This window comes from Pteropus vampyrus, unplaced genomic scaffold (genome assembly GCF_000151845.1).
Source record: "Pteropus vampyrus isolate Shadow unplaced genomic scaffold, Pvam_2.0 Scaffold65, whole genome shotgun sequence".
NCBI classification, from domain to species: Eukaryota; Metazoa; Chordata; class Mammalia; order Chiroptera; family Pteropodidae; genus Pteropus; species Pteropus vampyrus.
The window spans coordinates 5,752,889-5,777,442 of record NW_011888846.1 but is presented as its reverse complement, the minus strand read 5'-3'; the positions used below and the strand labels follow the sequence as shown (position 1 = coordinate 5,777,442).

The 24,554-nt window shown below is 39.5% G+C and overlaps 2 protein-coding genes across 2 annotated transcripts; one reads left to right on the top strand and one right to left on the bottom strand.

The window, feature by feature from the left end:
* Positions 1-1,760: 1,760 nt before the first annotated feature.
* On the top strand, positions 1,761-8,548 carry CACYBP (calcyclin binding protein). Its single transcript, XM_011361248.2, has 6 exons — positions 1,761-1,893; positions 2,837-3,050; positions 4,768-4,864; positions 5,104-5,203; positions 6,600-6,697; positions 7,974-8,548. Exons 2-6 carry the CDS (start codon positions 2,951-2,953, stop codon positions 8,128-8,130), a joined length of 552 nt encoding a protein of 183 aa, XP_011359550.1. The 5' UTR covers positions 1,761-1,893; positions 2,837-2,950; the 3' UTR covers positions 8,131-8,548.
* Positions 8,549-12,526: 3,978 nt separating this feature from the next.
* MRPS14 (mitochondrial ribosomal protein S14) lies at positions 12,527-19,525 on the bottom strand. The gene is made up of 3 exons (XM_011361247.2): positions 19,430-19,525; positions 16,211-16,369; positions 12,527-12,997 (listed from the first exon to the last, which is right to left on the bottom strand). Exons 1-3 carry the CDS (start codon positions 19,472-19,474, stop codon positions 12,815-12,817), a joined length of 387 nt encoding a protein of 128 aa, XP_011359549.1. The 5' UTR covers positions 19,475-19,525; the 3' UTR covers positions 12,527-12,814.
* Positions 19,526-24,554: the final 5,029 nt, after the last annotated feature.

The following is a 24,554-nucleotide window of genomic DNA, read 5'->3' as shown; positions in this document are numbered from 1 at the left end:
ATCTTTTTCTCAATATGAGCAAGACTGGGGAATCTCACATTTGACTTTATTTTTAAGTCTAAGCATCTGCTTTAAGTGAAGAAAATGTGTATGTATTTAAGGATTATTCTGGATAACTTGCCACAAGTTTGTGTCATGCGTTAAAGAAAGGCCTTGGGGTACCTACCATGTGCCCCGAGGAAAGAATCTCTGAAGCGACTTACAGTCATAACATCCGGATAGCTCAGTATTAAACTTCTTCAAGTTTCTCAGTTGAGGAACTTGGAAATAAACATTTTGGAAGAACTTAGGATTTTTCTTTCTGTTTTGTTTGAGAGAAAATTCATTGTTTTTAACCATTTTCAAGTGTACAGTTCCGTGCATTTTAGTATGTTTGTAGTGTTGTGCAACCATTATCACTAATTCCAGAATATGTTCATCACTCTCAAAGGACACCCATTGGGTGTCCATTAAACACTCGCTGCCCATTCTCACTCCCCCCAGCAAACACTTATCTTCTTTCTGTATGTGGCCCTTTGCTTTTTGGCTTCTTTCACTTAGCAGATGTTTTCAAGTTCATCTATGGTATAGCTTGTATTTTTATGGCCGAATAATTTTCCATTGTATAGATAAGCCCCATTTTTTTTATCAAGTCATCAGTGGGCATTTGGATTATTTACACTTTCTGGCCATTATGAACAATGCTGCTGCTATGAATACTTGTGTACAGCTTTTTATTTGGACACATATTTTCAGTTCTCTGGAGTATATACACTTAGGAGTGGAATTGCAGGGTCATATGGTAACTGAGAAACTGTTAAACTTTCCAAAGTGGCCGCACCATTTTGTTCCCACAAACAGGATCTGAAGGTTCGGATTTCTGTACATCCTCATCAACACTTATTTTCTGGGTGTTTTTTGTTAATTGATGTGAGCCTTCCTAGTGGGTGTGAAGTGGTATCATTGTGGTTCTGATTTGCATTTCCTTACTGACTAATGAGGCTGCATCTTCCCTTGTGCTTGGTGGCCATTTGTATATTTTTGGAGAAATGTCTGTTCAAGTCCTTTACCCATTTTGGGGCACTTTGATTTTAATGCCTCCTAGTGAAGAATTTGAAATTAGATTAGAAAATAAAGCTTGAATATGTTTATGGATGGAGATGAAAGGGATATGTGATTTTGCATAAGGAAAACAATGCCAAGATAAATTAGATGAAAACTGCTGTATTTAAGACATCTTTTGACTGTAAGATTAAAGGGATCAATTTCACTGGTTTCGGGTCTGCAGGTAACAGAATTGAGGAATACCTAAAACAGGGCCTGCTCTAGGTCGCTTCAGACTTAAGATACCGTAGGCTTGTAGTACCTGAGAGCCAAAACTGGCTGTGAAGAGGGCCTGGGCATCCCTTAGTTCTCAGAGTTCTTTCTTGAGTCTAGCAAAAAGGATTCCTATTCTAGTCAAGAAGTAAAAAACCTCTTGTTTAGACTTGATACTTTTCTTTTAAACTAAATCTTTACTGTAATTTTACATTTCAGTATTTTTATCATGTTGGTGTTAGAATCAGTGTTAAATTTTTAAATCGTTATAATAATAATTGCTATGAACTAAAAAGCACCTTGGTTCTATGCTACAAAGATGAGTTTGCAATTTTCTGTCTTAGCAATGTGAGTTCGGAGCAGGTGTAGAGTATGGACTGCAGAATGGGCACAGTTGGACTTTTTTTTTACCATGTTATCAGTTACAGATGGTGAAGCAAGGGCATCTGATTTGAATGAGATAACAAAAGACCTGAGTAAAAGAAAACATTACTTTTTCTGTTACTGCATTTTATAAGACTTAAGAAACAAAGACTTTCAAACTCAAGCATTTAAAGATGTTTATGTTGCTGCTTTTATATGATCTCGGGCTAAAATGTAAGTATCTTTCTGTCAAATTGCTAGAATGAGGACAGAATATAAAATTAAGAAAAATGAATTCCTTTCCATTTGCAATATGTCAGGATAACTGAGGGAAAATTTTTTAGTCCGTTAATTTTCTAACAGTGTCTTTACCTCTTGAACTTCATAAAATGTTGGCTCTACTTCTAGAATGTAAAAGTGGACTTCAGTAGGAGAAGTCCTGGCATGAAGAAAGAACAGGTGGCTTTTTCAGTGATCCAAGAGTATGTTGGGGTGTCTGCCCAGAATTTTTCTTTCCACTGTGCAACCAAGTCCCAGACTTTTGACTGTAAGATTAAACTCCGAGCTTCAGAACATGACTTTTTCTTAGAGGCAGAAATATGTCTTTTTATATCTTTCGTCTTAAAAATTCAAACTTTTTAATGTGTAACCTTTGGGTATTTGGTGTAGGAAGATCAGTGAGGAATAATCGCTGACAGAGAGTAAATTACTCAGTGAAGTTGCTGTTGGATTTCACCACACTCATCATGTAGTCACTCATATTTTTTAAGATTTTAAAAATTCCTAATGTGTGATGACTAGCATTGGCTGTTATGAGAAAATTCATAAATTCCTTAAAAAAAAATTTCTTCATCTGTGTTTATAAATCACAAAAACATCTCGTAAATAAAATGTTCTACAGCAAAGGCAAATAACAGTCTACCAAACTGGAAAATTTAGGCTTGATTACCTATTATTACTTTGAGATTGTTAAATTTTCCTTTAAAAAAAAAAAAAAAAAAGGAAGCCTGAGTTACTTACAATTCAGTAGAAGAAAGAATCCAGGTTGCAGCCTAACCTTAGAACATTTAAATAAACCTCTTAATTCTTAGCTTTTATATCAGTAACTGAAAGGACCAATAGGCACAGCATCAAACTATTATCTTGTTTATCATACCTAACTTATCTTTTAACATAGCTACAGAAAGATCTAGAAGAGGTGAAGGTGCTCCTGGAAAAGACCACTAGAAAGAGAGTACGTGATGCCCTTACAAGTGAAAAATCCAAGATTGAGACAGAAATCAAGAACAAGATGCAGCAGAAATCACAGAAAGCAGAACTCGACAATGAAAAGCCAGCTGCTGTGGTTGCTCCCATTACAACAGGATATACAGTGAAAATCAGCAATTACGGTATGACTCGTCCCCTCCATCCAGCTCTCTCTGTGCCTCTGACCAACCAATTTCTCATAGTGACCAATTAACAGACTTAAAAATAGTTTTGAGTGTTTTTAGTAGTTTGAGAGAGAGGACCTATCACTCATTTAATTAGATCCTTTTTAAGAGATGAGAAAGGAAAGGATACATTCTAGAGACTAGTAACGAGAGCAAAATGATTTAGTGTAGTGATGAGTAGCAACAAGAAGGAACCTATTCTGAAATAGTCAGCTTTTTGTTTTATTTTTCATCCTGTTTTGTGTTTCACTTTGCCATACAACCACCGATATTAACTGAGGAATTCAGGAAACATGTTTGTGTACCTAGTATGTGCCACTGTGCCCTTGGACTTGTGAATGCATAACAGTGACCAGGACCCAATCCCTGCTCATGGTGTGTTTGGGGCACAGATGTAACTAATACCGTAACAATTTAACAGTACCATTTTCCCTTAATAGATTGTAAACATTTTGGTTTGGGAAGTAGTGCAACTCAATCTGAGTGATGAGCTCTTACGAGGGTAGGGACAGTCTTACGTTTCATTTTGCTCACAATATCTAGCACATAATTAGTACGTAATAGGTACTTAACTGAATAGAGATTTATAAGTATTATGGGAACATACCTGATGAAGTAATTTTAGAGGTGAGTAACAGGGAGAATTAGAAGAGATATTTAAGTTTGAGTTTGAAGGGTGAGTTCACCAGGTGTGAAAAAAGGAAAGGAATCACATGAGCAAAGGACACGGATAGAGACGTGAAAAGTGTGTATTTTGAAAAGCAATGTGTGTGTCGTGCTTAAGAGAGATACTGTAATCCTATAGGAGTTATGCTGTGTACTTGGTTGATACAGGAAACTGGTCTGAAGGTGGTAGGATTATGGCATATCAACCGGGAACCTAGATTTGTGTTTAGGGAGAAACTTAGCAAAGTGGAGGATGGATTGAATGAATGAGAAGAAACTAGATAAAGTTCTACAGAACTCTGTAGGCTTCTATTTTTGGATTAACACTACATTTTATTCTATAGGATTAATGAAGTGTCAGGGATACATATATACAACAAATATATATGTTTTTATACAGTGTGTTTTTTATGTGTTGACAAGATTCATCTAGGTTAGAGACTAAATAGTTTGATAATATATACCGAAATGGTATTTAGTAGATATTGGGAGGTTAGTCATATTAGCAGATCTGGATGAATTGGACTTTTTATATTCTACTTTGCCAGAGAAGCAAATTGAAGCTAGGATTGGTTGTGTTTGTTGAACTACTTAGAGAAGTAGAAATGATTATGGAATTACACAATACCGATATTTAACCCAGGTTAGTGGAAGATTACTAGTATTCAGGTATAGGACAAAATTATTTCCACAAAAAGGGGAAACGAAGTGTAACTGAAGAAGTATCTAACAGTCATATTCCTTATTCTACGGAATAAAAAGAACATGGGCTTTGTGTTCACAAAACCTGGATTTGAATCCAAGTTCTGCCACTAGCTAGATGCTTAACTTTGGATAGATAACTGCTTTGAAGCTCAATTTCTCCATCTAGAAAAAATTTCTTATATTTTAACTTTTGTCATGTTTCTATTACTGGATTTTCATTTTACCGACATATCATGAGCCATATGCATTTGCTGTTCTAGAGTTAGTATCAGACTTATGTCCTATTTTTTGTTTCTGTTATTAGGATGGGACCAATCAGATAAGTTCGTGAAAATCTATATTACCTTAACTGGAGTTCATCAGGTCCCCACTGAGAATGTGCAGGTGCATTTCACAGAGAGGTGAGTTCTTACTATGGGGAAGGCAGTGATCATTAAGTTAGAGATTGCTTTGTTATGGGCTCTTTTCTTCGCAGATTCTAAAATTCTGCTTAAATTTAGAATTACCCTTTACTCTCCCTTTGAAGGGGTGAGTCTTAGTATCTGGGATGGCCAAATGCTCATCCTAAAAAAAAACGGGTGGCTTTTTCCCACAAGAACTAGAGAGCAGAAAAGTTAATATATTTGCTAATGTGTTGTAGGTCATTTGATCTTTTGGTAAAGAATCTAAATGGGAAGAGTTACTCCATGATTGTGAATAATCTCTTGAAACCCATCTCTGTGGAAGGCAGTTCAAAAAAAGTAAGTTTTTTTTTTGTCATATTGTGGAACCTCATTAAATTGAACCTGGCCAATTTAAAATTGAGATGAACTAGAATTTATCCTCTATAACAGGGACTAGCAAATCTACAGCCAGTTGCTTATTTTGTAAATAAAGTTTTGTTTGAACATAGCCATGCTCATTTATGTGTGTGTTCTTTGTGGCTGCTTTTGTGCTACAATGGCAGAGTTAAGTAGCTGCGACAGACCATATGGCCCACAACGCCTAAAATATTGATTATCTGGCCCTTTACAGAAAAAATTTTGCCACCTCCTGCTCTAGAATAATATTGCATTAAAATCAGTAGGGGAATAAGCTTTTAAAATGGTTAAGAGTGAGATGAGTTTTAATGCCAGTTTTGCCACTTACTGCTTGTGACCTTTTAGCAGCTCACTTAATAACTCTGTGTCTCAGTTTCCTCGTTTGTACAATGGGAATAATAATTTATTTCACAAAGTTGAAATGATATACTGAAATGAAATATATACAAAGTGTTTAAATCAATGGTAGCTATTAGACACTGTGTTTTTGACACATGAAAGGATTTAAGTACTTAGCCTAGTTGGAGTTAGTGAAACTATAAAAAAAAAGTTTATTTTAAACACTATAATTCATACTTTTCACTAATTAGATAGTCCCTCTTCCTAATTTAAATGAGGTCTAATGCATTTGGTATAGAGACATGCCATTCTGCCATCTGTGTTTACATAAAATTATGTAGAAGCTTAAAGGTGGTATTAGAATATAATATCCTGATAAGCTTGTGTCTCACTGCCCCCTTTTCATCCACTGATTCCATGATTAAAGGGTTACTCAGAAGACTCCTAGGTGTTCCATGGGTCCCTGTTGAAAGAGTTGTATATTCTTGTTCTTTCTTTCTCACCTTCCAGGCTCATTACCGATACTGCCTTATATGACTGGATTTTCTGCCTGTCTTACTCTTCTTCCTATATTACTCTCTCCTTGACCAAAATCCAGCCATTTTTCCTTTTTTTCAAACACACTAAAGTCATTCCATCTTGGAGCCTTTCTCTTTGCTGTGCCAACTACCTCGAAGGCTCTTTTCTCCTGGATCGTGGGCCACTGCTCAGAGTGTACCTCAGAGAGGCCTTCCTAATAGAATTCCTTCTCCAGCCCCCATTAGCATCCACTTTGTCTTGAGAGCACTTACTATTGGAGATACTGTAGTGTACCTGTTGTGGTTTTTCTCCTCCGTGAGCGTTCAGACTGTGGCCTATTTATAAAGCTATTATCAGCACTTAAAACAGGTCCTGCGCATAATAGCAACTCAGTTAAGTGTGTAAATAATTGTTTTTAAATATTCAGACTTATCTCCACATGTTCTAAGTTGTACTTGTTTTCCTGCTTTTATTCCAGGTCAAGACAGATTCGGTGATTATCTTATGTAGAAAGAAAGTGGAAAACACACGGTGGGACTACCTGACTCAGGTTGAAAAAGAATGCAGAGAGAAAGAGTGAGTTCACTTTCATTTGTTTAAGAAATTTAGTGTATTCTTTGCTGGGATTATAGATTTTTAGTAATTTTTCTTTATGGATAACAGTTATATACTCTGTAATTTGACCATTTCCTTCTTAATGTCCACTGCTAACCTGATTATCTTGCCATCTGCTTCCAGCCACTTGCTTTTTCAGGAGGTCACTAGCTTTGGTTGGCTCTTTCATACTGGTTAACCTTAGGCCAGTGCTGCTGTCCTGGAGATGCTGCGTCCATTCCCAGAGATTCCATTTCAGTGGTTTCAGAAAGGCCCATATTTGGTTTTTGAATTCCATAGAAATTTCTGATAATGTCGTTTCAGAGTTTCATCGTCTCTGCTATAAAGTGGAAAGATATTATGTTTTTATCCCACTTAATAAGGGCTACTGTAAAAAGTTTTATTCAAAACCACTTCCATTCTAGGTCACGCGTTGCTCTACTTTAAATTTTCTGCAGCGGTAATGTGCTACATTGAGTCAGTTACCACCCGCCTTTCTCTAACTTCTTGTCCTGTAGTCAGTATGCATTTGGGCTATGGTTGGCTAGAGTTAGGCATTGTCTATGGAATAGATTTTAAATCTAGAATAATTACCTGAGTATAGGACCCTGTCTTCCTCTAGTTGTATATCCCCAGTACCCGGTACATAACCTGGCACTTAATAAATGAGGTGAGTGAAGAATTAAATGTAAAGCCAATTGCCCCAGTTTGGACATTGATTGAACTAGCAGTATTGACTACATTAAGGACCAGGCGCAGATCTATATACCTCAGGCTTAAGAGGAGGGCTTTTCTAATTAAAAAAATGCATGAACTCTAAGATGTGTCCATGTGTAATGTATGTTAGTGTTTTTCTTTCAGCATATTTTTTTGAATAATATGGGGAAACGTCTTAAAAAATTAAGACAGTTTAGAAAAGTAAATGTTTACGTACTTTTCGGCTAAAAATCACCTAAAATCCCACTGTAACCCCTAACCATTTTGATGACCACTCTTTCGTGTGCTAAGTAGGGATGTTTGTTGTTTTCATTAAGATGAATGTGTGCATGCTATTTTAAATGTGAATATCTTTGGATACTCTATATTTTTCCCTTATCTCCACTCCTTCACTTTTCACTGACGTTAACCCGATTTGCGTTTTTCCGTGCTTAGTAGTCATGCATATAAAATTTGTCAGTAAATAGGAACATTTATATATACACATATTTCCCCATTTATATAGATATATTTCTCAATTATTGTGTTTTCTTTTTAATAGAAAGCCTTCCTATGATACCGAAACAGATCCTAGTGAGGGATTGATGAATGTTCTAAAGAAAATTTATGAGGATGGAGATGATGACATGAAGCGAACCATCAATAAAGCCTGGGTAGAATCGAGAGAGAAGCAAGCCAAAGGAGACACAGAATTTTGAGCCTTTAAAGTCCTTTTGGGAACTGTGATGTGGAAATATTGATGTTTCCAGTAAGGACATGTTGGTGAGCTACACAGATAAGTTTAACAGATATCTTTACAGAACCTTCTTCTAGGTGAAGGCAGTGAATTCTCCATTTCCCACTGGAAGATTTATTTAAATGAAATATGCTTATTAAACACTTTCTCCAAAGATGGTTTCCTTAGTAACCTGGTGATTTTGTTCAAGAAGGGATAATATTGCATACTCTGTGAAATGTAAAGAAGCAGATCATACCTAATGAAAATGCCACACTGTGTATTTTTGTTCAGCTAAAAGTTAACAAAAATTGTTGCGTGTTTTTAAGTTCCTGACATCAGTTCTCACCAATGTAAGAATAAGTAAAAAATAAAACCTGAATTTTTACATAAAATGCAAATTCGTATTTGTGCTTCAAGGTTGCCGTAGAGAGGTTGATCTCTTTTCTGTTAACAGCTTAAGTAAATCGTATACATTGCCCTAATACTCTAATCACAAATGTTTTTCTCCAGGTTTAACTATATTTGTTTAGGATTAAACTCAAACGAAACCTAATTTTGACAAGAGTAGACATCTTCGTATAGTACTAATTAGTAAGTTTTGCCATAGATCAGATAGCTTACAAAAGCAATAACCATAAACCAAAAACAAACGTGAAAATCCATCTATTCCTATGTTCAATAAAGTTAGGTTTTTATTCTGTAGAATAGCTTTACTATCTGTCCAGGAAAAGTCAGGCTTTAAGGGGGCAAATTGTTTATTTTAGAGGGAATTACTTCCCCTATGATCTCCATTACTGTTACTACATTGTATTAGAGATATTTGCCAGTGCAGCTTAGATAAGAGAAAGCAATTAAACACATAGAGGAAAAATCCAAGAAGATTAACCCAAGCTACTATAATTGATAAGAGAATTTAGTTAAAGTGGTAGAATAAAATTTGGTAGGTAGCATTTAAAATTAACCTAAAGAAACAGCCTGTATAGGATAGCTATTAACTAAATACTGAACACATCATTAAACCTCTGTAATTAAAGCTGTGATGTTGGCATATGAGTAAACGGGCCAGTGGGACAAAATAGAAGACCCAAGGCATACGGAAGTTTTATTGTGCTTCGCTTTATTGCGCTTCACAGGTGTATTTTTTACAAACTGAAGGCAAGACCCTCCACCAACAAAAAGATTACAACTCGCTTTATTGCGACACTCGCTTTATTATGTGGTCTGGAACTGAGCCCGCGATATCTCCAAGGTATGCCTGCAATAGCATTTCAAAACAGGGCGGGGGGAGAGATTGGCTTTTATTGATATATTGAGATAACTGAAAATAACCACTTGGGTACATTCCAAACAGATCAGAGATCTAAATGTAAAAATGAGGGCATGAGCACTGGAAGACGTGGGTAGAATTCCATTATAACCCAAGAGTATGTGGAAACTAGACTATGTCTTAAAATCTACACATAATAAGGCTAAATATTGGTAATCTTAACTATATAATGTTTACATGGCAAAACCCTATGTAAATAACCAAAAACATGACACATCGAGAGGATTTCAAAATTATGAACAAACAATTCACAGAAAAAGAAATATAAGTGAACTTTTAACAAAATGTTCACCTCGTTCAGAAGAGAAATAAACACTTTTTTACCTTTTATTGGAAAAACTCCAAATTTTAACATGTTTGTTGAGAGTGTAGGGAAAAACATATGGGAATGGAATGAAAAGGTTGAGAAAGTTAAAACTCGTAAGGTAATTGGTAATCTCTATCACAGTTACATGTGCATTTATCTTCCGACTCACAGTTCTAAGCTCTTTCCCTGAATGTAACACTGGCAAAAATTTGGAATGATATGCAAAAGATTGGAAACACCCAAATGTCAATTAATAGGAGACTAGCTGAATAATCTATGGTACAAGTACTTACAGTCACAAAAAGAAAAGGTTATTTTGTATACTAGTGTCGAAAGACCACCAAGATGTAAGTGGAAAAGCAAAGTGCAGAATGTGGTTCATGGTGCATTTTGACGACCTTAGTGTTGGGTGGAAATGCAGATAAACACGTTTGTGTATTTACTTCTGTTTCAAACAAACTGGAAAAAGTAAACCCAAAAGTAATAATGGTTACCAAATGGGGGAGGAAAGAGGGAGGGTGGAAGCAATGGTTTTGTGAATGTACCTTTTTCTTTACTTTTTACTTAAGAACCATCTAAAATTTAAAAGAAAAGATAAACCTAAAATGTGAAAACAGACCTAACATATCAAGTTGTTAAAAACATGTTACTTTCAGGAGACTTTTGAAGATGGTATTTTGACTGTCCATCAGTAGTGAGATGAGTCTAAGGACAAAAAAACTATAGAAATTTTACACTGCAGTCACTAGCATTGGTAAAATCAGTGTATTGAAACTTTTATGTGTTATACGGTAAAGGTAATTATTAGGTTGATGTCATTAAGAGCTAAGAATATAAACTTACCATATTTTATCTTGAAAAAATAGAGCCTAGCAAGTCCCACTAAAAGGTCCGAAAAGCTAAAAGCAGTGACAATTCAGATTTCCATAGCGATGAGCAGCACCTTCAGTGCTCAGATGTGGTCTCTCCACGCCATTTCCTACTAAAGGACCAGGGATTTGAAAAAACGTCTGAGGCAGAAAACATGCAAGAGAAGCTAAGGTCATCTTATGGCAGAAACTGAGGGAAGATCAGATGTCCTCTATCCTGTCAACATGACAAAGGACCCAGCAGGGAGGATTAGTTTGACCATCAAAATGTCTGGAGTAGATTGTGGCATAAGAAAATCTGCACGTTCATACTGATAGTAAACAATCATTTGTTCCCTTTGGAAGTTGCTAGAGCACCAACTCTGAAAATTGGTAGGAAATCATACATTTATCTGGTCTTTGTTGTAAGAAACATTTCAGAGAAATTGTTGATAAGGGCAAGTTCCTTACAGAAAAAATCCAGCTAATGCAGAAAAATGATGGCATTTAGACATCATGTTGCAATCCTTAATGACAAGTGACAGGTTAGTAAATGCAGGATCAGGCTGAACCCACTGATCAATCATCACTAAAAGTCAGACGACCAGATCTGTGCCTTCTGATGTGTGACAGTCCACAGCACACTCGTGAAAATTCATTCCTAGAAAATTGGACCTAAGTCTGGTCAAGTCTCGGAATGTAATACCGTTTATAGGGACAGAAGAGTAAGTTAAAGGACGCATGAAGAAGCAAACAGCCCAACGTTGGACATTCTATAGGACAAATGACCTGGCTCCCCCAAATGAATGACATGAGAGGAGTGAGAGACAGCAACCCGATACGTTGATCATGCCCGGACCCTGCTTCAAATGGACAAGGGGTGTTCTCTCAGTGACATGGCGGAAATCAGCAAATGTGATGTTCTAGTTATAATTTAACACTCGTTTCTAGTTGGGATTAGCTAGAGCATTCCAGTTCGTAAACTAATATAAATTTAGGAAATACTAATCCGAGGTATGTCATCATCATTCCCTATAACGACTTCCCCTCCACTGGAGTTCCTGCTGTCCAGCCGTGCACTAGACTTCTCTGTCGAGGGGACAGGCATCTCCAGCATGCATGACTGAAACTTGAACTTGATGTCTTGTTTCCCCTAAACCTGTTGTCCTCCCCGTCCCCATATTTCCTATCTTGGAAATGCCTTCTACCATCTATCTAGTCACCCTCACCAGGTGCCCAAAGACCTCTGTTTACCTTGGATGCGAGCAGTCCCTCGGTCTCGCCGTTTCCTGTCTGAAGTGACTAAGTTTCACTGTTTGATGCCTTTACTCCTTTGCTTCCACTGTTTTCTCTGCAGAGACTCTCCTCATCCCTTGCCTCCTGACCTAAGTGCAAGCGTCAGCTCCAAGACTGCTTAGCTGATGTTAAGTAGTGCTTTCCTATCACTCCGTGTCCGTTTTTGTCACTGCGCTGATCACACTATTGCACAAGACCACTTTTTGGTACCTTTACTCATTTCTGCTATGTGTGAAATAAACATGACTAGAGAATAAATACTATTCTAACAACACTTCCTCTTTGGATAGATGTTTTCAGGGGCTTTGTGCTAAGGGCCCTTGAAGATGGAACAAAACACTTAGTGTTCTGCCTTTTGTTCAGCCATCACACGAAGAAGTTGAGCATCAGGTAATCCAGACAGCAGCTCTACTTTCCAACAATGAACTAAGTAGAGTTAATTGTGCAGGTCCAGGAAGCCGGTCCAGCATCACATGCTGCCATAGGTGAGCTCTGTGTCAGCGAGTCAGATTAACTACAGTACTGCTTTATGAAATAATGGCATTAAAAATGAACCCTTATATGTTGCTAAAAGATTAAACTTGAAGGAAAAAGCAAGCATACAGAGCATATTTTCACAGAAAATATTTTTTATTACTCTACTCTGCACCATGCACGGGAACAGTATGTTCAAGTCCAACAGAAGAGAATTCACTGACAGCCAGAATTCACTGACAGGATGAAACATTCAAATTTTTTCATTGAAAGTTCAAAAGTTCAAAACTATAGCCATCTAGTAGACTAGACTCCTATACTGGAACCCTGTCAAAGCTAGGCTTTGGTCTCTTAGAAGAATCTCTTCTGTCGGAACCGGTTTCCCCACAAGCTCAGCAGGTTCTGGAGCTGGTCACCACATTGCTCGCTGGACCCCAGACAGCTGTCCATGGTCGGCCAAGTGCCGGAAGACGATACGACTGAGCCTCCAGCGCCGCTTCACGCCACGTGAACGGGACGTCATCACACACCGATTTCTGATCCTCACGGGACAGCTGTCCCGGGGGAGGGCAGCAATTTCTTCGTCAGCCACTTCCTAAGGGAAGTCACAACATCAGTGCTTAGAGGAAGAGAGCAGTGGGCAGATTTCATTAGTGAAGCCAGAGTTGGGCCACAGAATCACCTAGACACCGCAGTGCACCTTAACCCCCAGGCAGAAACAAATAGACCAGATGAAGGACATGGTCGACATGCCCTCAATATGATGTTTTAAAATTTAATTGAAATCTAGCATAGATAAATGAGAATCCATAAACCATAACTGTAAAGCTCAGTAATTTTTCACAAACAGAACATATGGGTATAACCAGCAACTAGATTAAGAAACATTATCAGCACCCCAGGCCCTACTTGTGCCTCCTTCCGGTCACTCACCTGGCTAACAGCCAGCCTGATTACTAACACCACAGATGAGTTTTCCTTGTTTGGAATTTTATATAAATGTAACTGCAGAGTATGTATTCTTTTTTATTCATTTCTGCTTGGTTTCCATTCACCAATATGCTTGAGAGATTCATCCATACTGTTCCATGGGTTGTAATTTGTTCATTCTCATCGGTAATTTTCATAGTGTGAATATACCATAATTAATTTATCCATTCCACAGTTGATGAACATCTGGGTGTTTCTAGTTTTGAACTATTATAAATAGGACTGCTATATACATTCTTGTTGAAGTCATTTGGAAAATATGTGAATACATTTCTGTTGTCTCCCCATATGGTTTTCCTCCAGCTTTATTGAGATAATTGACATGAACATTGTGTAAGTTTAAGGTATAGTGATGACTAGATACATGTATATATTGTGAAATAGTTACCATAGTAAGGTTAACACCTGTCACCCCACATAATTAACATTTTAAGATTTACTCGTAGCAACTTTTAAGTATATAACATAATATCATTAATTATAGTCACTGTGCTGTCCATTAGATCCCCAGAACTTACTCATCTTATAACTGGATATTTGTACCCTTTGATCAACATATCCCATGTACCCCCACCCCTAGCCTCTGGTAACCACCATTCTACTGTTTCTATGAGTTCTGCTCATTTAGACCCCACATATAAGTGAGATCACAGTATTTGCCTTTCTCTGACTTATTTCACTCAGCATGATGCCCTCAAGGTATATCCATGTTATTGCAAAAGACAAGATTTCCTTCTTTTTTATGGCAGGTGTTGCACTGTGTGGGTGCATACATTTTTATATATATATATACAGCAAATATTTTCTCCCATTCTGCAGGTTGCCTTTTCGTGCTGTTTCTTCTGCGGGGGAGAGCTTTTGGTTTGATGTAGTCCCACTTGTCTGTTTTTGCTTTTGTTGCTTGCGCTTTTGGTGTCATACCTAAAAAATTGTTGCCAAGACCAATGTCAAGGAGCTTTTTCCTTATGTTTTCTTCTAGGAGTTTTACGTTTTCAGGTCTTGCTTTTACGTAAGTCTTTAATCCATTTCAAACTCATTTTTGTGAGTAGTGTAAGATATGAGTCCAATTTCATTCTTTTGCTTGTGAACATCCAGTTTTCTCAACACCATTTATTGAAGAAACTATCCTTTCCCCATGAGTATTTTTGGTTCCCGTCAAATATTTTTTGACCATATACGTGTGAGTTTATTTCTGGGCTCTCAATTATTTCACTAGTCTATGTGTTTCTGTGCCAGTACCACACTGTTTTATCATAGCTTTGTAATAGCTTAAAATCAGGAAGTGTGATGCCTCCAGCTTTGTTCTTTCTCAGGATTGATTTGGCTATTTGGGGTCTTTGGAAGTTCCATATAAATTTGAGGATTACTTTTTCTATTTCTGTGAAAAATGCCATTGGAATTTTGATGGGGATCGCACGGAATCTATAGATGGCTTTGCGTAGAACTGCCATTTTAACAATTCTCCTGACCTGTGAACACAGGATTTCTATTTATGTCTTCTTCAGTTTCTTTCATCGATATCATAGTTTTCAGTGTACAGATCTTTCACCTTCTTAAATTTATTCCTAGGTATTTAATTGGTTTTAATACTATTCTAAATGGGATTCTTTTTCAGGTAGTTTGTTGTTAGTATAGAAACACAACTTGTGTAAAGTTAGGTTATTTCCCACATGACTTTTGAATCATGAAAATCTGAAACTTCTGGGCAGAAGATGAAGTAGGAGGAAATGCGGTTAAGGCTGGAAAGGGAGGAGGAGTAGGATCCCACAGAGACCTGACTGATGGAGAGGCAAAGATGAGTGGTCACATGAGATTTACATATTTAAAAGGTCATTCGTGATGTAGAGAATGAATCTGGTGAAGGCAAAGCTAGTTCAGGGGAAAAAAATAGAGATTACTTGCACCAAGGTTTTGTCATTTGAGATTTATTGTTATGTATGTGCTTAAGAGTGTGTGTGTGTGTGTGTGTGTGTGTGTGTGTGTGTGTGTGTCCACTTTAATCTAAAAAGTATTACTGACCTTGTGCTAGACTGGTGGAAGCAAAATAATTACTTGAACACATTAAAAGTACATAAATTAAATGAGAAAACGCATATGAAAGCCACTAAATTAACAAGCATTGAATAGTTGATCTCCAAAAGCTTGTACATGTGTTGCTATTAAGAAATACTTAGAGAATGACAGAAAACAACCCAATTAAGTCGATGAATAGTAGACAGTAAGTGCGACAGGAGGAACTGGAGAGGAGAATGACAGGGCTGGAAGGATGAGGTAAAGTTTCATGGAGGCAGACCTCGAATAGCTGCAGATTATTTACGTACGTACATAATATGTATGTGTGTGTGTGTGTGCATGGACACCTACCTCTCCTTATTCAAGTTGAGAAGAAAGTAAATCTAAATGGAAGGCCACCTCAGCACACAGGAGTGGGCAAAGGAGTCAGACAGACAGGCCAGGAATGGCCCTGGGTGAGAAACACATGGCCCACGCATCAGCAAAGCCTTCCAGTGCCACGGAAAGACTGGGAGGAAGTACGGGGGGAGATCCGAGGTCAGAATGACTGCCCAATTTCTGTGTGGTTACCATGACTCAGTACTTTCTAAGGAGCACCTGATGAAATGGTTAAAAGGCCAGTTAGGAATGAATAATTGTCTTTAATCTGAAACTCACCAAAATCAGTTTCAAGGGTATTCATTTGTGTTGACTGGGAGTATGATCATATTCTCTAGAAATTATGTTGATAGTAAGTCACAACAAACAGTATTAGAAGTGATCTGATCTGAGTTAATGATCTTGGGTAGATAAGGACTCAGCTAACCTGAAGGTCTTTTGGCAGAACGGTATTCTTCCTGAGCGAATTGATCCGTAGCCTCTCATCTGCATATTCATAGGCCATTTTCCGTCTCTTCACATCACGCAACATTTTCCAGTCTACATAGTAACCTCGAACTTGACCTGAAGCTGATGAAGGAACCATCTAAAGGAGACAAGGAGCAAGTGAAGGGTAGTTAGTCCTAGGCTTTGCCAGTGTCCCCATTGTGCGATCTTCTTTTAGTCACTACTTATGACCAAATTAAAAAATAATAATTTGGGGTCACTTTAATAATTTTAAACAATACACTTCTTAATTCAGAATAAATAACTTTTAGGGCTGTACATTAAGCCAAAATGGTGGTAATTAACACAATGCCAATAATGTGTTGGAAGGTGATATATTTTCTGAGCTGTTTAATCATTCTGTTTGACCTTTACTCAGACTAACAGTTACCTGGTTCAAAATTTTGAAAAGTATAAAAAGACATGCAATGGCATCTCCCTCCCACCTCATCTTTCACTTGCCCAGTGATCTCCCTGCACCTACAAAGGTGTCCACTGTTACTAGTTTCTTCCAGAGGGTTTTGTCTATACGAATCTATGTATGCACTCCCTCTCCCACATTTCATCCTTTCTCCCTTTATTCGCTTTTAACAATATATCTTGGCGAGCCTTCCATATCCATATGTTAAAAAGCATCCTCATCTTTAGGTTGCATAATATTCCGCTGTATGGATGCGATGGGGTTCAAGACACACTACCTCAAAATATGGCACCTTGGCATATTGACTATTTTGAGCAAAAGAATTTGAAAAAATGGCAGGTGCAGAAAGGACCTTCTGACCTTCCTTAGCAGGTCATAAGATCCTTGTGTGAGGGGGGCGGCGAGGAGCATCTTTATCTCTGAAGAAGAAGAGACACCGACAACAATTGGAACAGGCCTTGCTGTCTCTCCCTAGTTTACACTTAGCTCATACCCTTTGTCTGATCACATTCTCTCATGGCTGTCCACTCTTCATCACTCAGGTTTAACTGCTTCTTTGGGTCTTCATTTCCTTATGACAGCTCCCGTGTCATGTAAAACTTATAAATGTTATACTTTCCTCCTGCTAATCTGTCTTTTGTTACAGGGGGCCCTTCTAAGAACTTAGAAGGGTAGAAGGAAATTATTTTTTCCTCCCCATAGATGCATAGTTTATTTAACCTGCAACCTATTGGTGGACAGCTAAACCATACCTCCCTATTCGTCATTACAAACAATGCTGTAGTGAATAAACTCCTATATAAATCATTTCATATGTATTCTTATATATCAGCAGAATAAATTCCTGGAAGCAGAATTGCAGGGTCAAATTATCATTGACCTAATATTTCATAGCATGAGTTGTCCAATAATGACAGTAGGCTCCTTATCGTCACAAGTTTACACGGTGATACTCTACAGTTCCGACAGTACAGGCATAGAGAGTATGTAGGCCACTAGAAACTCAAGTTATCTCCCAAACCAGAGCAAACACTACTTGTTAATTTAATTGCAGCTACAGAAAGTAATGATGACTTCCTATAACAGCTGTTTATAGAATATATGTACAGCATTACATAGAATATGTCTCAAAATGAGAATAATATACTGGAAAGCCAGCAGTTTTTCAATTTAATAACAAAATATATGCCCAGCACCTTCAGTGCTAAAGTCTCATGGGGAAATACAACAGTTCTATAATCACCTTTTGGAAATAAGACAAGCATGACTGGCATTTCACATTGATTTGACAAATGACTGTCAAATGAATACCATGGTCACCATGGCTGGAAATAAGTGTCACTGGAAAAGGGGGCTTCAGCAAGGCTTTGAAGAACTGACAAATTTTGATACAGTTAGGTGATGGGCAAGGGGGGAGAAGGTGAAGTTTGCCCAAACCAAAGAAATGAACAAGATATATTCATAAGACCAGGGTAGATCATTCTGGCTAAAAATTTCATGTTGAGGGGCAATGCAAAGTTTGCTTTTACCTATGGAATTGAAAAGTTAAGACAACTTAGAAAACAAAATTAAACATTTTTCCTTCAATTCTTTTTCCAAACTATTCCTAATCAGCTTCCTGTCTACCATTTCCTAACATGTTTCTATTAAAAAACCACCAACCAACCAACCAAAAAAACTTCATTCTTTTCTGAATACACTTTTAAAATTGGCCTCATATTTCTTATGTGCATGTTTAATGTCCTTCGTGCATGTTTCTATTATCGGTATTTTCTTAGCGCCTTATAACAGTGCTTCATCTAGTAAGCTTGCCTCTATTCTGTTATGTACACGTCCATCCTGCTCCTCTTACTCCTCTCCACCTCCAGAACTCTCCCACTGGGCCCTCTTTAACTCATGGTCTACTACCATCAGAATCTTCTAAATCCTCGATTTGTTAACATCCTTCAGATTTTTGCTCTAGCTGAATCTTGAATCCCTCCTGATAGCTTCCCCTGTAGCTCTTTTTTTCCTCCCACATCCGGGGGAAGAGGTGGAGTAGCTGTATTCCTTGCTCTTTACTGCAGCTTCCAGATCCTCACCCCTCCAGCTATTGAACCATGTTTCTGCCAGCCCCCCTCCTTTGCAGCGAAATATCTTCGAAGACTCGTCTATACTCCTGGTCTGCAATTTCTTTCCTCCCATTCTCTCTTGAACGCTCTCGCCCCCACCACTCCACAGAAACTGCTGTAATCAAGGTCCAAACAGCCGGATCCTGCTAAACTCAATAGCCAGTTCTCAATCCTTTTAACTACCTGTCAGGGTTGAGCAGAGTTTACCACTCCCTGCTCCTTGAAATTCGGTCATCGCCCGCTTCCAGGCGACCACACTCTCCTGGCTTTCCTCCTCCCTCGCTGAGCTCCTTTCAAGTCTCCTTGGCTCGACTCTCTCATCTCGTAACGTTGGGGTCCCTGGGGCTTCAATCCTCGAACCCTTTCTCTCCTCCACCTACATTCAGTTCCTTACAAATTGGAGTCAATTTTCAGCTTTCAACGCTAGTCAGTTATACGTTTACGAATACCAAATTTCCATCAGCAGCTCAGGCCTCCCACGAATCAAGCCAGAGGAGAGAAGTGTGCGGAGGGAGAACCCCTGGGACGAGTCTGCATCGGGCGCTACAGGTGGCAGAGTAGTGGGTGACCCGCGGGACTGGGCATTCGGGGGGAGGAGGAGAGGTGGGAATTGAGGCGCAGTCCTGACCTGCCGGACCGTCCGCAGCAGAAAGCCCAGCATGGAGGCCGCCATGTTGTTCGCCGCGCACGTCAAACCGCCGAAACTTTATTGACACTGCCGAATACTGACGCGGGGGGGCGGGGCCGGGCCTCAGGGGCGGGGCGGAGGGCGGGTCTTTAGCCGGCTCGAAGGAGGGGTTGGTTAGTCATGGGTTTTGCGTTCTCGCGGTCTTTAATGGAACTTGGGCAAATTGCAAAGCCCGGAGGGGAGCGTCCATGTCAGTGGAGCAGTCTGATGCTCCTCGGTTGTCGCTCCCTTTCCTTCCGCTTTGGGTTCCCTGTTAAGCTACCTTCGTCCCTACCCACTTCCGTCCTTTCCTCCCAGCCCCGCCCCTAACCTACTACTTCATCTCCACCAGTTTCTCCTCCCTGCTCAACTTGCCCCTCCGTTCAGTGTTAGGGGCCGCTTGTCAGGACCTTGTTATTATTGCCAACTCCTTCCCTGTTGTCTCTCCTGTAGATTTTGCAAATCTCTCCTTTCTCCTATAATAATGATAATGACCATGGTGATGCTGGCGATGATAAAGGTGGCTCCCATTTGTGTGTGTGTATGTGTGTGTGTATAATTTTAATTATATGTATTCTGTATTGGAGGGAGAGCATTGCCACTTAAAAACTGCTGATTTCAGTCTGTAGTACAGGGAACTTTCAGGTCATCTTTAGAGCAAATGTCCTTGGTCTGGAATGAAACCTTTAAGGGGCCTCTTTTCCTTGTAAGGATGTCAGGCAAGTGTCACCACCTACCTTCTGGTAGGAGGTTATCAAGGAGTATGTATTAGCTTGGCAAAGCCATCTTAGATTTGTGGATGGATGAAATGAGATGCTCGTGAGCTATCTACAACTACAATTTTGAACAGGAGCTTTCTGGAAAGGGAATCTGAATGCAGACTTCTTTCTTCAGAAGTTCAAGTTTATTGGATCAAGTCTAATGGACTGACTGGAGAGGGACTGCCTGAGGCCCATGGTGAGAAAGAATGACATGAGCCCCTGTCATGGTAGAATCAGAAAATTCCTGGACCAGTGTCAGGCAAGCTTCTTTTCTTAATTTTAGCCCCTGTAATGCCTTTCTCTCTGTCCCGGTGTTGAGGTCACCTGTAATGAGTTCATGAAATGAGTGAGGCAGCTTTGTGCATAGTGGCTTTTTGCTTCCTTTCTGTAAAACTAGTTCTGAAAGCATCTTTAAACAACAGTAACTTTTTAAAAAATTGTGGTAAAATATAAGAAAATTTACCATCTTAGCCATTTTTAAGTGCCCAGTTCAGTGGCGTTAAGCACATTCACACTGTTGTGCAACTATCACCACCGTCCATCTCTAGAACTTGCCTCCCCAAACTGAAATCAAGTCCTGATGAAACATTAACTTCCCGTTCCCCCGCACCCCCGGCCCCTGGCAACCACCATTCCACTTTCTGTCACTATGAATTTGACTACTCTGTGTGCCTCACATCAGTGGAATCGTACACTTGTCCTTTTGTGACTGGCTTTTTTCACTGCAAATGTCTTCAGGGTTCACCCATGTTGTAGCGTGTGTCGGTACCTCATTACTTCTTAGGGTTGAAGAATACACACTCCACTGTACGGATATCGCACACTCTCTCTGTTCTTCTGTCGATGGACACTTGCTTTGCTTCTACCTTTTGGTTATTGTGAATCATGCTGCTATGAATGTGTGTACAGTATCTTAAACAGCATTTTTATCTTATTAGGCTGTTTTTCACTTTAAGGGAACAGATTAAAACAATTTAATGGCTGTTAAGATAGGAAGCTTGGGGCTAGTGAGATTAGACTCCAGAGTCTTTAATTAGTTTTCTGGTTTTGTAAAGCAGCCTAAGATTCTTCCCCCAGTGCACCTGCCTCCATCAGTGTGTAGGGGAAGCTTGGCAAGGCCTAAAGAAGGCTCGCTTTATCTGGAGCGTTCCCAAGGAGTCTGCAGTTCTCCTTGGCCATTCGACATAATGTGGGTAAAGCCGTTGGCTTTACTGTCCTTGAATTCTAGGATCTGGAGAACTATCATTCATTCATTTGTTCAATCAACAAATTTGTATTAGGCGCTTATTATATACCACCGTGTATGTGTGTGTGAGGTGGGGTGACAGAAAAAATCCCCGCCCTTCCGATGCTTATATTCAATTGGCGATTACAGATTCAGATATAAGTGGAGATATTCACCATTGCCAGTTATATTGCCTTTGCTTTTTCCATCTAGGCTTTCCTTTGGAGGCTTAAAAGGTATTTTTGAGTGAACAGAGTACAATTTAAGAGTTAAATGTTTTGAGGCTTGATTGTGAGAGACTGCTCTTCTCACCAGGTTGATTTTAGGCCTAAGAAGATAATAAGAACAAATCGTATAGATGAGGAGATTGAGGCACAGAGAGGTTAGGTGACTTGCCAAGGTCACAGAGCGAGTCCCAGGCCGTGGCCCACACTCTTAATCCCCACTTCACACGATCCCCTGGCGAAGTGACAGCTCAAGGACAAAGGCCTGACTGCTGTCACGGAATCCTTACTTATCAAAGGTATCCGTTGGTTAATGTATAAATTTCATGCCAATTCAATCAATGCCCCAGTGAAATTTCTCTTAACAAAATAATTCTAAAATATATATATAAAAGAATAAGTGCGATGGGAGGGAGGTAGAAAGCTATGACATTTTTGAAAAAGAAAAGTAACTAAGTCTTGCCCTACCAGATACTAAAATGCCATAAATTATAAAGCATTCTTGAACTAGTTTGGTGTTGGTGCCAAAAGTAACAGACAGATAAATGAACTGGAATAGGTAGGCCAGAAAAAAAGCCCCAGTGTAATTATAATTTGGTTATATATTAAAGGAAGCATAAAAATCATTGAACAAATGGTACTGGAACAATTGTTTAAAGATTTGAGAAAAAAATGTTTTAATTATATTTTTACCTCTTACCATTTTTCAAGATAAATTTTAGATAAAGAGTTAAATGCTAACAAAACCGTTAAAAAATAAAGATGAATATACTTGAAACTCAAATCCCAGTAGATAATTCTCAGCATGTCTAAAAACATTACAAATATTCAACCTCACTAGTTTCCAAGAGAATGCAAATTAAAACGATGACGTAATTTAATCTAGCAAAGTAACAAAGACTTAAAAAAGGTTCAGTGTTCTTATGGGTGTGGGGAACTTGGTGATTTCCTGCCCTAGTGGTAGACATGTAAATTGGCAAACTTGTCTACAGAGCAGTTTGGCAAGAGTCTTTTCACCGTTTTAATCTATTGACCCAGTAATGCCACTTTTAGGAACCTAGTCCAAGGAAGTACTGAGAAATTCTAAAATTTATATACAAGAACACTTACCATGGGTAATTTATAATAAGAACAAATAACTCAAAAGTCTAACAGCAGAGGGAGAGTTAAATGAATTAAGAAATAACATGCTATTATTCTCATTTTAAAAATATGGTGATTTCTAAAATTTTAACAGACATAGGTATAGATAGATAGAAAAAAATTAAAATGAAACATACTCAAAAACTAAGTGACAGGTGAGTGAGCAGATTACTGATTATTTTTATGTTCTTCAAATTTTTCTATTTTCTCTATAATTTACATGTATTACTTTTAGATTCCCAAACATGTTGAAGTTGATTTAAAAATATTAACCTGTTCTTGTTCTCTTATGCTTCACCCAAAATACCTGAAAAATAAGTTTCTTGAGGGGTATGAAGGAAGGGGTCCTGCTCTGGTCCCTGTCCTTGGGGACAGGCACAGTCTGAACCCTAGACCAAGCAGAAGAAATGAACTCAAGGATGCTGGCGTCTTTTATCTTTAGTACCAGGTCATTCTCTCGCTTTGGCCTCATTTCTCTGACTCCTCTGTGTCTGTCATCAAGAAAGTCGTTTCTTCGGCACCTGGTCTTGACCTCATACAAGATCAATCATTTTCTCAGCCTCTTTTTTTAAGGATGGTCGATTAGCCATCCCTTTTTATTATTTTGTCACTGGTAAGTAACAGGGCTCGGTTGGTCGCGGCCCTTGCAGTCGCACAGTAAAATGTTTACTTGGTGCGTGTGCACCTGTCCCTAGAGCCCTTGCCTGGCCAAGCTGACCAGCAGCTTCTCAGGTCTTGCTTCACCGCACGGGTCCTCCCAGAGGGGCCTCCGGGGCCGAGCATCCCACCTGTGCGGAGCTCCATAGCGGTAGACTCAAAAGAACCAGACTTCTGGGCCTTCCGGTGGTCCGTGTGTGGGGTCAGCTGTGAGAGGAGGTACAGACAGGAGGCGGGTGACAGCGAAGGGAAAGAGCAAGTGGAGGGAGAAAGGCACGGGGACGCACACGCACGCGCACGCGCGCGCATTTCAGCCCTGGCTCTGAAACGATGTGTATGGATGATCTGCCTGCATTAAACACCTCGAGCCCAACCAGCTGAACAGCAGCCCTTTCCGTGTGCCAGCTCGGTCGTGGAGCGAGGGTGGCCTTAGCACTTCAGGAAGCAGCCCCAGCGGCCCCCGCTTGGGGGGGTCTCCTCCTGGAGCTAGTGCCGCGCATGAGTTGAACGCAAGGTGGCGGTGATAGCACATCTGAGCGCCCCAGCCTGGCCGGCCATCCTTGCCCTGGTCCCAACTGGAAACACACACACGCGCGCGCGCACACACACACACACACACACACACACACACGATGACATGTTGACACACTGCCTATCATCAGGTAAACCTGTGTTTGCAGTGAGTTTGCTTTCCTTGTAAGAGTCACAGGCGGGACAGGCTATAAGGTTTGCCGAGGCCAGTGCAAAATGAAAGTGTGGGGCCCCTTGTTTAAAAATCGAGAAAAAGTTGTTGTGAAAAATAGTAAAATATAGAACTTTGCTCGGGGCAGTGAGACAGCACCTACAGCTCACCTCAGGTCCCCCTCACTCCTTGCCCAGGAGGTTCTCTGAGGTGGCACGGACACCTGCTCACACGCACGTGCACATGGTTGCCAGGCGCAGGGGGTGGGTGCCTGTGGGGATCCCCTGAACCGGTGGGCGATGGAAGCCTACGACCGCTCGAAGTTCTCGGAGCTAGGGAGCCCCGAACGCCGGGCTGCACCCTCATTTCACTCTGTTCTTTCTTGTCTCCTGCT